Source organism: Cydia strobilella, chromosome 14 (assembly GCF_947568885.1).
Source record: "Cydia strobilella chromosome 14, ilCydStro3.1, whole genome shotgun sequence".
Lineage (NCBI taxonomy): Eukaryota > Metazoa > Arthropoda > Insecta > Lepidoptera > Tortricidae > Cydia > Cydia strobilella.
In genome coordinates this window covers 11,379,148-11,395,085 of record NC_086054.1, presented here as the reverse complement: position 1 = coordinate 11,395,085, position 15,938 = coordinate 11,379,148, and the positions used below count along the sequence as shown (strand labels likewise).

Here is a 15,938-nt window from a genome sequence, read left to right as displayed (position 1 = left end):
ACTAAAAACACTATCCTAAATGCAACACAGTTACATGTTTTCTCTCGAATATTTTTTTCTCCAAAATAATTCAAAATAAAAAATAATTACCACAAAATAACAAATTACTAGAAAAGCAAATTATATATATGACACAAAACAAAATGTAAGATTTACATCTTAACAAAGTATTCATAAGCGAAAACAGAATTGACTTTAATATTTTTATAACCTAGGGGTCAAAATATAGCCAGCGGTACAGGTCTATTTCTTTCATATTGTCAGGAGATAAAAAATATCGCTGATAGTTTTCAAGAGTCTCATCTTATCATTTCGGATCTATTAGGGGATGGTGTCGACGACACTGAGAACGAAATTGAGGAACGATTCGACGAAGCGTATTTTAACGTAGTTGCCATACAGCGTAAATTTTTACCGTGTTCGTCTCAACCACCGGATATTTCGAGACAGGACATTACAACCGGGTCGCATAGTAGTAATATGCGACTTCCAAAAATTTCGCTACCGACCTTTTCGGGTACCATTAAGGAGTGGCCCGAGTTCATCGCGACTTACAATGCGCTTATTCACGAATCGACCCTTTTGAGTGAGATTGAGAAGTTTCATTATTTAGTGTCCGTTTTACGCAGTGACGCGTTATCGTTAATTAGAACGTTTCCTGTTGCAAGTGAACATTATTTAAGTGCATACAATGCTCTTAAGTCCCGGTACGAGGACAAACGCGACTTAGCTTTTACGTGTTGGCGTGACATTTTGGATGTCAGTTTTAAAACGGCTAGCGCTCAAGATTTCCGACACGCGCTCGATACAATCGATGAAAATCTAACTATTTTAAAACAGTTGAAGTTACCGACCGAACATTGGGACTTTGTCCTTTGTTATAATATTCTGGCCAAGTTAGATACAAAGCTACGACGCGAGTTTGAGGAAAAACACGCCAACGTGGAGATGCCTCAGTACAAGCAAATAAGGGCGTTTTTACACGCGAAAAGCGAAGCTTTGTTGCGCGATACGCACTTTACCGCCGTTACTTCTAAAAACGCGAATACTTCTAAAGAGGCAACGGGCACCATACAGAAACCGAAGCGACATAACGTCACACTTCTCTCTTCTACCGTGGACCCCCTTCCAAAGGGTGGTGACAAACGAGAGGTGAAACCGAAAGTTTCGGGAACTCCGAAGGGTTCGGGAAGTCCGAAAGTTTCGGGAACTCCGAGGGTTTCGGGAACTCCGAAAGTTGTCAGAAAATGTTCCTTCTGTGGTGAAGAGCACCACATCTCAGCCTGTAAGGCCTTTCTAGCTAAATCGGTGGATGAACGAATGGCTGTTACCACAGAGAGGAAATGGTGCTACAACTGTCTTAACGCGTCTCATTCAGTGCGACAATGCACATCGATATTCTCTTGTCAGAAATGTCGCCGGAAGCACCACACTCTGTTACACCGAGAGCAAGCTGCCAGCAGTCCCGAACCTTCTGGTGAAAAATCAAGCTCGGTCGTCTTACTCGCTAAAGAACCGTTGACTCCGTCCGATTCGCCTTCGAATACGACCGTTCTACTGGCAACCGCGCTTTTTCAACTTCGTGATGCTTCAGGCGAGTTTCAGACGTTCCGGGCGTTATTCGACACCGGAAGTCAAAATAACCTTCTCACGACACACGCGGCACAACGGCTAAAGTTGAAGCCTACACCGACTAGTGAGGGGCCATGCGGGCTAGGGGGTGCACCCGCAACAGTGACTGGCAAGGTCACATGTGATGTAGGTGCCGAGGACACCGTACATTTTCGTCTGAAAATGTTCGTTTCACCGCACATTTGTGACGAACAGCCAATAGGAAGACTCCATACGAATGGATGGGATGAACTCAAAACATTACCGTTAGCTGATCCTGGTTTTGATATTCCTGGTCCAATTGATGTCTTGTTCGCTGCCAATGTCTTTTCTGAGTCACTTCTCGACCAACGTTTGAAACGCTGCGTCAATAAACCGCGTGCTCTCAATTCTGTCTTCGGATGGCTGATTGTCGGAAGGATCCGACTTGCATCGTCGTCTTTATTAAGTGTACCGTCACCTAGTAAGGATGAGAGCTTAAACAATATCGTTCAACGCTTCTGGGAAATCGATACCGTTCCACAGTCTTCCCGATTAACCCCAGATGAACAACTCTGTGAAAATAGTTTCACCAACGAGCATTACCGTGACGAGACTGGTAGGTACGTAGTCTGTCTTCCCTTCAAAAATAACGCTGAGCCGGTGTTTGAAGGCTCTCGGGAGATAGCATTACGACGCTTCCATGCTATCGAAAAGCGCCTTTCTCGTGACCCAGACTTGAAACAACAATATGTTGAGTTCATGACCGACTACATCGAAAGGGGTCACATGTCATTGGTGCCTGCTAAGCACATGGGTCAAGGCAAGTATTATGTGCCGCATCATTGCATTTTGCGCCCTGAGAGCGCCACAACGAAGCTTCGCGTTGTTTTCGACGCGTCAGCTAGAGATGCGCAGTCCAAATCGCTTAACGACTCGCTATTGACAGGCCCAAAGTTACAATCCAACATTGCGGAGATCCTTCTTCACTATCGGGAGCACGAAGTGGTCTTTATGGCCGACGTGCGCCAAATGTACCGTCAAATTAACGTTGCTCCGCATCACCGGGATTACCAGCGTATTCTCTGGCGAGCTCACCCAGATGAGCCTCTTCAGGAATACGTATTGAACACCGTAACGTACGGGGTCTCCTCGGCTCCGTTTCTTGCTTGCCGAACGATCCAGCAATTGGCCAACGATGAAGGTCATAAGTACCCGAAGGCCAAAACCGTTCTAACTTCCGATATTTACGTCGATGACGTCGTTACCGGAAGTTCTTCGCTGGATGACGCTTGTGACATCAAGTCACAAATTATCGCACTTTTCAAGCTCGGCGCTTTTGAGCTACGAAAATGGGTAAGCAATCGACTCGAACTTCTAAGGGATTTGCCCTCAGAAATGTGTCTTTCGGACGCCATCGCATTTACCGAGGCCGAAGACACCACCGTTAAGGTCCTTGGCCTTAAATGGGAACCCGCTTCAGACTCGTTCGTTTTTAACGTCCAACCGTCTAATCAACCGTGTACCAAACGAACGATTCTAAGTGAGGTCGCCAGAATCTTCGACCCTTTGGGTTTCTTGTCTCCTTTAACAATTCAAGCCAAAGCCCTGATCCAAAAACTTTGGATTCTCGGCTCTTCATGGGATGAAACTCCTCCTCCGGAAATCGTTTCCCAATGGAGCAACTTCTCTCAGCAACTTCCTCAGATTAGGAAACTGAAAATTCCTCGTAAATTCACCATCGAAGGTGCTCAATCGTATCAGTTGCACGGTTTTTGTGACAGTTCTGAGGTAGCGTATGGCGCCGTCGTATATCTACGTGTCACCGAGTCTGATGGCTCCGTTGGCATCCACCTTGTTTGCGCCAAGGCGCGAGTTTGTCCCCTCCGGAAACAATCTTTGCCGAGATTGGAACTGTGTGCAGCAGTGCTGCTTGCTGACCTCATCAAGTTCGTCAAGGACACGCTACGGCTGCCTGTCCACGAAACCTACCTTTGGTGCGACTCAACCGTTACATTGGCTTGGTTGCGCGCTCCGTCCTCTCGTTGGGTAACATTCGTCGCCAATCGTGTTAGTCACGTGCAGGACATTGTGCCTACCGCTTGCTGGAGACACGTTCCCTCTGGAACGAATCCCGCAGATATCTGTTCACGAGGCCAGTTGCCTCGGGAACTCTTAACCAATACGCTATGGTGGGCGGGCCCAGAGTGGCTCTCTCAATCGCCGTCCGAATGGCCAACAGATATATCGAAGGATCGCAACAACAATAACGTTGTACTTTCCGAACAGCGCCGTGTAACTCTCGTAACAAGCCAAACCGAACCTATCAAGCAAACCTCAATAATCGATCAGCTGTTAGAGAGATATTCGTCGTTGGACACAGTCTGTCGCATTCTAGCGTATGTTCGTAGGTTTTGTGCCAACGCGCGTGGCACTGCTTCACGATCTGAAAGCCTGTTCATAACGGACATCGAACGCCATCGCGCGCTACTAGAAATCGTCAAGTCGAAACTTAAGTTGCGACAACAGCTACCTCGTAGTCTTCGCAAACTAAATCCGTTCCTAGACGATCAAGGTATTCTCAGGGTGGGCGGACGACTCGCGCGCTCCGGCTTAGAATTCGAACATAAGCATCCTGCCCTGTTGTCTAGAAAGTGTGTACTTACGACACGCGTAATCGAATCCGTTCATCGGAAAAACCTTCATCCTGGTCTAAATACGACTCACTATTTAGTCCTGCAACAATTCTGGATACTCGCGGCTAAGCGAGCGATACGACACCAGCTTTCGAAATGCATCCGTTGCTTTCGTCTTCATCCGCAACCTCTGCAACCGTTCATGAGCGACCTTCCTGCCTTTCGAGTCAATCAGGCTAAACCGTTTTCTGAAGTCGGCGTTGATTTCGGTGGTCCATTTCGCATCAAACTCGGGTCCCATCGCGGCGCGAAAATCGATAAGGCTTACTTATGCCTATTTGTATGCCTAAGCACAAAAGCTGTGCATTTGGAGGTAGTGTCAACGCTATCAACCGACGGCTTCATCGCAGCTCTACGTCGTTTCGTCTCCCGTCGTGGACGGTGTAACATCATACATTCGGACTGTGGTACGAACTTTGTCGGCGCGAGCTCACAACTAGCGTCATGTATCGAGCGAGCCTCGCACGCAGAACGTATCGCGTTCAAACGCAACCCCCCATCCGCTCCACACTTTGGAGGGATATGGGAGATCCAGATTAAGGCCGCCAAGACACATTTATATCGCATCGTTGGCGACCAGGTCTTAACATTCGAACAATTATCGACATGTTTCACCCAAATTGAATCGATTTTGAACTCAAGGCCTTTGTGTCCATTAAGTTCCGACCCTAACGATCTGAACGTCCTCACCCCCGGTCACTTCCTGACCCTAGAACCCCTAACAGCAGTCCCAGACTCTGACTACACGGACGTTAAACTTAATCGACTAGACCGGTGGCAACTTATCCAAGCGTTCCAACAGCAGTTCTGGAAACGCTGGCAAAATGAGTACCTACACGCCTTAACTCAGCGGGCAAAATGGACCAAAGACTCAACACCGTTAACCGTAAATTCACTCGTACTTATTAAGGACGAGAACCGACCTCCTCTTCATTGGCCGTTGGGACGAGTTGTTTCTCTCCATAACGGACCTGACGGAGTAGTTCGGGTGGCTACCGTGCGAACCGCAAAGGATAACTTAGTTAAAAGGCCCCTGGTCAAATTATGTCCTCTTCCATCCGAATAATCGCTTCCACCGAACAGCGTTCCCTAGTTTTAAGATTAGTTTCGTACATCGTAGTCTTACTAATATTTAAGTAACGTTTTCTTTTTCATTCGGGAAAATCCCATTGGTATTTTGGTGGGCGGAATGTTCCGTTCTTAACGTTTAGTTTTAAGTAATTAATCAAAATTCCACGCGCTTCAATCCGTTTATCGATGCAAAGCCAAAACGCACTTCAAAACGATACAATATAGACATTTTAGCCAATGGGATCATCCGAAATTACCCGGATGCATGCTAAGGACAAGCTCAGCAGAGCCTCTGTTGGCGAAAAGAAGAACTAACGAGACTGCAGGTGGGAGCAGTGTGTCCTGATCTGTCCCTAGTCCGCCGTTGGTTCCATTTCCGGCGCTTGTAGCGCCCACCATGCCGTCTTCGTCTTCAAAGTTTTCATTTTTTTGTTTTTTATTATTTATATCATCCATTTGATTCCCACGAGAAGGGGAGAACATAAAACTCCACAGGGGCAGAGATCCCCGTACCCAAACTGTGGCCCTATATACACTGTGAGGTCGGGCGGTATCACAGGTTTGGCCACTAGTGGCCGATGCACACCCCAGCCACTCCAAAAAGAGCACCCCCGCACGGTGAACCGCCATGCGGGGGATTGTCCCATCAAAGACATGACAACAACACCTTATCATTTGGGATAACGAGTTTGGAGACGGTGGCCGGATTCTGTCCACCCGGCAGTGCACCGAAAGCAGGCAAACCCGTCCCTGCTCTTGGTAGTGTCCCTCACTCTTCGCCTGCCCGGTATGGGCAGCCCTGTCCGGTGTAGCCGAGGAGATCACAGAGACACGCCAAGAGTTTGACCATAAGGTTTATTTTTTTCTTCACAGTTGGACTACCGCTCTGCGGGGTAAAGAAAATAAAAGAGAAGGGCACCTGGCTTATAAACCACCCTAGAATGAAGAAATATTTACAGATGACACACACACAAAATGAAAGAAATGGATAATGGAAGTTGATGAAGAATGAAACGAGCTTGAAGAAGGAAAAGGGGAGTAGGAGGACGGGCTGAGCTGGAGGCTGAAGAGTAAAAGAAGAAGTACAATTAGTATAAAGTTAAAGACCTATGAAAACAAATACATTTGTAGAAATAAAAGTGATAAAAAAGCCTAAATACCAATTGTGATTTAGATATTAAGTACATTATAATTTAATAGAGCGTGCCATATTGACTGTGATAAGTATTAAAAGGGGAAAAGGCCGAAAAGTTATCTAAAATTTTAGAGTCGGATTCTGTCTAATTTAGAATTTAGAGGATCAGAAAAAGCCGGTATATTTTGAATTGGGCGCCAAAACTGTCGCGTTACGTCCTCCTCCAATATATAGAGGAGTGCGTAACGGAGCAGGGAGTGAAGATAGTAAGAAAAAGATAGAAATAACAGGGGTAGGACATTTTCCATGTGTCTCATAAACTTATATTGTACAAATGCGAGAAATATTGGGTCTACTCATGGCTAGAGAGTTACTTAAGCAATCGTTATCAAACAATTGAAATAACAGATCTAAACACTGATAATATTTAAAAGCAGTACAGATCAGACACAAAAAACCACAAAGTAGGAGTACCTCAAGGAACCATTTTAGGACCCTTGTTATTCCTGTTATATATTAATGATCTGCCCACGATTACAGAACACGAGTGTACACTATTTGCAGACGACATATCAGTTGTCATATCTGATACTTCAACGCAAAATTACAACCAAGTCATTAATGAAACTATCGTTACCATAATGAAATGGTTAAAAGATAACAGCTTACAAGTCAATGTCGAAAAAACCAAATATATCCAATTTATTAATCAACTGGGTAAAAAAGAACAACTTAATTTGACTTATAATTTCCAAGCTCTAACAGAATGTGATAGCACCAAGTTTCTAGGTATTGTTCTAGACGACCGTTGCACATGGAGCAGGCATGTTGATAAAGTCTGTACCAGCATTAATAGATTTTCATATGTTTTATTACGCTTATCAAGAATATCTGATAAAAACACTGTCCTAAAAGCGTATCACGGATTCGTGGTGTCTAATTTAAGATACAGAATTTTGATTTATGGCAATTCTCCGGATATAGATCGTACCTTTATAGCCCAAAAAAAAGTGTATCAGGGCAATGTGTAACACCTCGCGACGGTCATCTTGCAACAACTTATTTACTGAATTGAAGTTATGAACAGTACACTCACTGTATATATATGAAGTCTTGTGTCTTTGTAAAATTGCACCCTGACATGTTTAAAAAAAAAGGGGAAATAACCCACTTCAATACAAGATACCCGAACAGATTAGTCCTACCAAAAACTAACACAAAAATGAAAAGTGTCTGCTGTTACGCGATGTGCATTGAAATATTTAATAAACTGCCCGAGGCATAAGCGATCTGGAGGCCATGGCTATAGGACAGAATAGCGTTCTCTTGTTTCAGAGGCCAATATCCTTTCTGGGTCACTGATCAAGTGGAGTAAGTATTGCTTTCATTGTTAGCATTTCATTGCTACTGGATTGATATGGACTGAATGTACGAGTAGACGAATGAACACGAGGTGAGGCACTAGATGTATTTCCAACTAGGCACCAGTGAATCCAGATAATTATAAATCCTCCTTATTAAGTACGGCGTAACTCTTCCGGATTGACAGATTTCTCTCTAAAAACCTCTGTAAATTGCGGAGTCCCTCAGGGTTCGATTTTAGGACCGATTTTGTTTATTTTATACGTGGCGGACATTACGGGTTGCATAAAGAATTGTAGCTATCACATGTACGCAGATGATCTGCATATCTACAAGACGTTCCTTCCCCGAGAGGCTGAAGCTGCCAAAAACATGTACTTGGAGCCGCTAAAAGCTGTTATTATAGACTTCGAGTACTGTACCAAGTGCGTAAATACCTTAGTGTTGACATTAGAATAAAACTATGTGACACGCTAATATTATCCAGGCTTAACTATGTCGACACTGTCATAAACGGTTGCCTACTAGCTCGCTCTCCTTCAACGTATCCAAAATGCTTGCGCCCGTTTCTGCTTCCCCATCCCTCCACGGACTCACGTGACTCCCTATATTAATAGTGGTAGGATGTTGAAAATGGATGCACGACGTTCGCTGCATTTTGCGTCACTGCTTTTCGGTGTTGTCCATTTTCAACAACCTCTGTACCTCTTCAACAAATTAAAGTTTTCCACCCGCCCGACTAGAGAAGCCATTCGACTTATCTGCCCGAGACACGGCAGTTCAGCAGCATTTCGTGGCAGTTTTCGCTACTAGTACTAGCGGTTACGGCGATATTTGCATCGAATGCTGCACTTGATGCAGAAAGCAAGCCGCTTTGCCCAGCGATACTAGGGACCAATCTGAATGATTTCATCCGAGGAAACACAAATTTCATCTACTAGAATTCAAGATGGCGGACCTTTTCCAAAATGGCGGCTGCAAAATTTTAAAAAAATGTAGACACAAAACGGGTGCACCGATTTTAGTGATTGATATATCAATCAATTCGTATTGACACCTGTAATCGGAAAAAAAATATACCATTTAAAAAAATTAAGATGGCAGCCGAATATTAAGAAAATTATGTTTTTTTTCTTCATTTTTTTCCTTCTATTTGCTACTAAAAATAAATTGGTAAAAATAAAACAGCATTACATAAACACGCGCTCCGTGTCACATATTAAGCGGGCCACTTATGGGGCAATGCCCTTATTCTTGATGATGCCTCTGTGCCTTTGCCATCCTCTTGGGGTTGGAAGTCATCTAATGACAGTTGGGAACCGCAATGGTCTGAAACCAGGGAGATATGGCGTGAATTATCATACCTGGACCATTAAAGGCGGCTGTGAAAAAGGTTACGAAACAATGCGCTGCACGTGTCGGAGGGTGGGTCTACCTTGCACAGTGCAATGTAGAACGTCTATGTTGCCGAAATTGAGTAACGGCGAGTACCTGACAACGTGACCGTGTCACTGCTCCAAATGGTGCATGTCATAGTCAGGTTTATCGCAAAATCTGCACGTAATAGGTAATCAGTTCTACCTAACAGGTAGCTGTTTTGCGTTGACACATAAACTAGGCATTCTTGGTCTACATTGCCTACTACCTGTACTATGGATGTTTTAAACGCATGCTTCTCTCCAACGCTGACTGATTTTACTGACAAATCATTGACACTTTCACACAGTTGGGTGGTGCTGCCGTCGATTTCAAGTTCGTGGTAGATGTTTAATCTCGCGCCAGGTGAAAGCGTCCATACCACAGCTGATTTGTCGTCGTCAGAACTTACTTCTTCTTCGTTACACAGTCTGAAGCCAAAAGATTTCGGATCAAAATTGGTGGCACGGTATTCGAGCTTCGATTGTATCGACGTACCGTCTGCATACGCTCGTGATTCTTTGATTCTTAAGCACGCTGGATCCATCTGGCTAACATTGGATTCCATTCCATACCACCCACAGAAATCTCTTGTATTAAGCCGCTGTTTCCTGCACCATGTTTCCTTACCGCATTTGGCGACGGTGCCCACAGTGTTTGTTGACAATATCTCTAACTCTGTTATCCTAAAAACACCTCCCGTCGAATAGGCATCTTGGCCCACTCTAACTATATGTTCTTCGATACGCCCGTCGATGTTGTACTCTGTTTGTATTTCTCTGTCGCCTTGTGTGCTTGGGCTGTCGAAGAGGTTGCATGTTTCGGGCGCATGGAAACATATCTCCTCATACAACGAACCGGTTCCTTCACACTTTGCACACTGGAGTGGGGACCAGACACAGCTGTTGTACATCGTCATCGCAGAGCATCGCTGATAAGCTAATGCTGTGCACTGCGCTGTGCATTTGTTGATGCAGTTGGGTGCGGTGTCGGTGCAGTCCCAGTTCTTACATAATGTTTGCATTGTGACTACTCTTGGTAGTGTGTAGGTGTAGTCATATTCCCTGCGCTGCCTTATCTTGATGAGTTTTAATGAAACATTGCCCATTTTTATAAGGTCGTCTGTGTGCATATTTAGGCTGGTCTCGTATGTTACTTTATTAGTGCCCTTTACGCCATTGATCTCGAAAGTCATGCCGTCGTAGGCGCTAGCGGTGTACAACCAGCCGAGCATAGCGAACCACACTAGTCCGGCTACACCCCTGCTAGCGATCATCGACGCAGAGCATCCGATCAGCACGATAAACATGGCGTAATTTCTGGTAGCCCAGACGCTGCTTATTAGTGCATTGTCCAGCACCACGATGAATCCTATGAAGCCCGCTGCGAAGACCTCAACGCCTGCAACCCACGATTGATACAGTGTTTCTAAAGCTACGGTGCCAAGAAAAGATAGTGTCGATATAGTGTAATGAAATTGGTTATTATTTCTCGAAGCCGGGGGGTCATCGCTAGTGTTATTGCATGCTAGGAAAATTGGTCTATATTTACTAACCGCTTTCAGTGTGTACGTCCTGCCCTCATCGGCGAAATCACACACGTCAGCGGTCAGCTTATTCTTGAAGTCGATCCGTGTGTCGTCCAGCATCATATACTTGTCCATCAGTTTAGCAATCGTCACATTGGCTAAATCGATCATTGTGCCGGCGAGAATTAGCATATAAGCGTGCTAATTTAAGTCGTCTACCTTGTTCATAAAGCACACATTACTTCGAATCCGAGCGATCGTCGGCGGCGTTCTTTGACTAGGCACGTATTTTCTTTCCTTTTCATACACTACCGTAGATATATACTAATCCTGTCTCTTTCACGCAAAGGGAAACCTTTATAAAAAGCGCTTAAAGATAAGGGTAACCCTTATTAAGAGCTAGCCTTATTTTTGGTTAGCTTTTCGGTAAGGGTTAGTCAAAGGTAAGGGTATGAATTGGCTTGCAGTTCAAAAGGGAAAGTCTTTCAATGTGTTAGCCGTGTTTAAGTGTCGCCCATTGAAAGGGTTTTATCGCGGAAAGGGTTGTCCGGTCCCTGGTTTGTAGAAGGTTTTTACAATAAATGTCTTTTCTTTCTTTCTAAAGATAACAGTAATATGTTAGATTCAGATTCAGATTATTTATTTGCGTAAAGTATATATGTACATGCATGTTTAGCTGTTATAGTAATCATTTAAAATTGGTTGGGGTAACGTCTTTGTATGAAAACATAGTTAAAAAACGTTATTTCTGTGTTATCTAAAATATCCGTTTATTCGAATATTTTGAGTTGTATTATTCGAATATTTTCGGATATTATTATTGGCGGATATTCGAATATTATTCATATCCGAATATTCGGATTGCAAACCCTAGACACAAACTATGTTTTCACACTAAAAACACTATCCTAAATGCAACACAGTTACATGTTTTCTCTCGAATATTTTTTTCTCCAAAATAATTCAATAAAAAAAAAAATTACCACAAATAACAAATTACTAAAAAAGCAAATTACATATATGACACAAAACAAAATGTAAGATTTACATCTTAACAAAGTATTCATAAGCGAAAACAGAATTGACTTTAATATTTTTATAACCTAGGGGTCAAAATATAGCCAGCGGTACAGGTCTAGATGGCCGCTTATATAGCTGACTCTAAGAATATTCTAGAATATAATTTTGAATTTAAAAAATAGTTATTAACCAGATACAATATTCAGATAAATTTAGAACAAACTACTTGAAACCTATACGACCTAAACTTCATGCTAAAGAATTTAGAGTAAATTAATAGTTTGACGGATTATGTCAAACCAAGAAAATAAATATGTCAAAGAAAATTTATAGTGAGATTTAGGTCAAATAGCTTCGAAATTATAATAAAAAAACATGAATTGAATAGAAAAACAGCAAGGTAAGTAACCGGATAGGTCAGGGCCGTATTAGGGTAGAAGGAGTTTAGGGAGAATTTAGAAATGGTAGCCAGAAAGTAAACATTTTAAATCGAAAGTTTCAGGGAGTCATTTGGAAGACGAGAATCAGACAGGAAGACAAAACAAAGCGTTAAGGAATTATAGCTGATTGGGGAATCCAGAGGATCAGCCCGTGGGAGTAAGGACTGGGAGTTAGGACCCAGGTATGAGATGCTACAAAACGTACAGTCTTATTTGTATATTTTTCAATGATGATTTAAAAAAATCTCAAACAAAAAACAATTCTACAGTTAAGATATAAATGACACGCGATTTTCGAACAATAAGATTAAAATGGAAGTGTCGTCTTTCGTAGTATCCTCCACTCTCTGTCCAACTCTGTTATGCGGTTTTGATCAGGATGAAACGTTTAGAAATATAATTATAGACATACTTATTAAAAGAAAAGCCTGTTTAGGGCTTGGCAGTGGGTGATCCCTATTGGTGTGAAGTTTTAAGTAAAACAATGAAATATCATTAGCACTGAGTTTATTGATCAGTCGTAGATAAAAGCACAGTTTAATTACTAGGATCAAACACTGGATTATGCTAATATGTTAAAATAACTTAATTAGAGATCGAGACGAAAACATGGATGCTTACAGTTCAGCTTTTGAAAGGGTCAGCGAGTTGCCAGCATGCAAAACTCAAGTAACATATTATGAGCATACCAATATTTTAATAATACCATATGTAAAAATGAACACTTCCCCATATGCTTATAATGTTATAACATGCTTAGGTATACATAACTAAATATAGGTATCACTTGAAAAAGTTGAAAACACTGAAACCTATACAATATGCGATCATTCCAAGCAAACCAGGCAAACAAGCTACATACATTGAATTAACACTACAATATTACATTGCTTTATAAATTTGTTGTGTTTGGTGGAACCTAGAGCTTTAGTAAAAACATCTGCTATCATCATATCGGTTTGCAAATACTTAACAGATATACAACACCCTCACTCATGCGCCGCGCATGAACTCAAATTGACCCCAAAACCAGCTGTGTGTAGGGTGTGCATAATTTGTAAAAAAAATTAGGAATAAAAATAATAAATCGTAAAAATAAAAAGTACATGTTTTTTTATTGAAATGGGTTCTATTAACGATACTGAATTTAGGGTTTTTTTTTTGTTAACTGACTAAAAAGTAACCCTGTATAAATATGAGTGACGACGAGCAAAACCGTGGGAACAATGGGAATCGTCGTGAACCTCCCGCGCCCGGCAATGGCGGCCAGATGGCCGCGCCGGCGGCAGCGCCCGAGCCGGCGCAAGCACCAGTGCCAGCTCCAACGTTATCAAAACACAAAGCGTAAATTTATCGATTGATAAATTGAATGGTACAGAGGATTATAACAACTGGAAATTTATGATGAAAATGGTATTAACCCTTAAAAGCCTGTTGATACAGTTGTTGTTGTTAGGCTGATGCCTGTATTGAAGGCAACGACGAAAACATTTCTCATGATCGACGCGCTTTAGCTAGAATCTGTTTAGCAGTGAAATCTACGTGCTACTAGTAAGTTCGTGATGCTCGAACCGCAAGGGAGGCATGGGACAACCTTGCTAAGGTTTTTGAAGACCGCGCACTATACAGACGTGTTCTACTACTACGCAAATTACATAAAACTACGTTTACGACCATGGGCGAGTACATCGAAGAAATCATGACTCTAGTACAACAGCTTGCTGACATCGGCAAAATAATAGATGACGCCGAGGTCGCCGAATTACTGCTGAGTGGTCTACCGACCGAATACGACGCCCTAGTGTCTAATTTGGAAACCGCGTGCATAACCTCAACACTTTCTAGCGAACTAGTGCGAGCGAGACTGCTACAGGAGGAGTTCCGGAGGGCATCCAACGGCAACAGTGCCCCTAATAGTGCATTTCTTTCTAATAATAAGAACTCAAATTTGTTGTGCAACTATTGTAAACGAAGAGGACACATCAAGTCTAAATGTTTTAAATTGAAGCGTGACAGGAAAAATCCAAACAAAATTGGAGAAAGTTTAGTCGCCTCTGCCTTCTTGGCGAAGAAAGAAGACTGGATCGTGGATTCTGGGGCCTCTCAGCATATGACAAATAGAATAATATAGACTATTTTATGGACTCTAGAGGTGTCATATCTGTTGTCAATAATGAGAAATTGGAATGCCATGGTCAAGGTGATATGTAATGTTAAACAACAATATAGTTAGCAGCTAAACGCATACTTCGGTATCTACTTAGCAGTGACAATTGATTATTGTTTGTCATTTACACAAAATTACAATTGTAATTTAGATGCATATGCCGACGCAGATTGGGCTAATGATTTGGTAATGACACTATCCATTGGGAGGCTAGGAAGCAAAGGTGCATAGCTCTTTCTTCTACGGAATCAGAATACTTAGCGGTGTCTGATATTTGCAAAGATATCTGTTTCATTAAGAACTTTATATCAGAAATCTGGGAAAATGTAAATTTAACTATAAGTTTATATAATGATAACCTTAGTGCCCAAAAGCTGTTAGAAGTAAAAGAGTATTGACACAAGCGTACTAAACATACTGATCTTATATATCATTATGTAAAGATTTGGTAAAGAATAATTGTATATCTGTTAAGTATTTGCAAACCGATATGATGATAGCAGATGTTTTTACTAAAGCTCTAGGTTCCACCAAACACAACAAATTTATAAAGCAATGTAATATTGTAGTGTTAATTCAATGTATGTAGCTTGTTTGCCTGGTTTGCTTGGAATGATCGCATATTGTATAGGTTTCAGTGTTTTCAACTTTTTCAAGTGATACCTATATTTAGTTATGTATACCTAAGCATGTTATAACATTATAAGCATATGGGGAAGTGTTCATTTTTACATATGGTATTATTAAAATATTGGTATGCTCATAATATGTTACTTGAGTTTTGCATGCTGGCAACTCGCTGACCCTTTCAAAAGCTGAACTGTAAGCATCCATGTTTTCGTCTCGATCTCTAATTAAGTTATTTTAACATATTAGCATAATCCAGTGTTTGATCCTAGTAATTAAACTGTGCTTTTATCTACGACTGATCAATAAACTCAGTGCTAATGATATTTCATTGTTTTACTTAAAACTTCACACCAATAGGGATCACCCACTGCCAAGCCCTAAACAGGCTTTTCTTTTAATAAGTATGTCTATAATTATATTTCTAAACGTTTCATCCTGATCAAAACCGCATAACAGAGTTGGACAGAGAGTGGAGGATACTACGAAAGACGACACTTCCATTTTAATCTTATTGTTCGAAAATCGCGTGTCATTTATATCTTAACTGTAGAATTGTTTTTTGTTTGAGATTTTTTTAAAATCATCATTGAAAAATATACAAATAAGACTGTACGTTTTGTAGCATCTCATACCTGGGTCCTAACTCCCAGTCCTTACTCCCACGGGCTGATCCTCTGGATTCCCCAATCAGCTATAATTCCTTAACGCTTTGTTTTGTCTTCCTGTCTGATTCTCGTCTTCCAAATGACTCCCTGAAACTTTCGATTTAAAATGTTTATAAAAAAATCCTAAGTACATTTTTTACATTATTCATACAACTAAAAAGAAATAATCTAATGTTTTACAATAGACACATGTCATTTAAAATAAACAATAAACAACA

At 41.8% G+C, this 15,938-nt stretch overlaps 1 protein-coding gene across 1 annotated transcript; it reads left to right on the top strand.

Annotated features, from left to right (window-relative positions):
- Positions 1-255: 255 nt before the first annotated feature.
- Positions 256-8,313, top strand: LOC134747477 (uncharacterized). Its single transcript, XM_063682099.1, has 4 exons — positions 256-1,183; positions 1,238-3,587; positions 4,002-4,165; positions 8,171-8,313. The coding sequence occupies exons 1-4, from the start codon at positions 481-483 to the stop codon at positions 8,311-8,313; spliced, it is 3,360 nt and encodes a 1,119-aa protein (XP_063538169.1). The 5' UTR covers positions 256-480.
- The last annotated feature ends 7,625 nt before the right edge of the window (positions 8,314-15,938 follow it).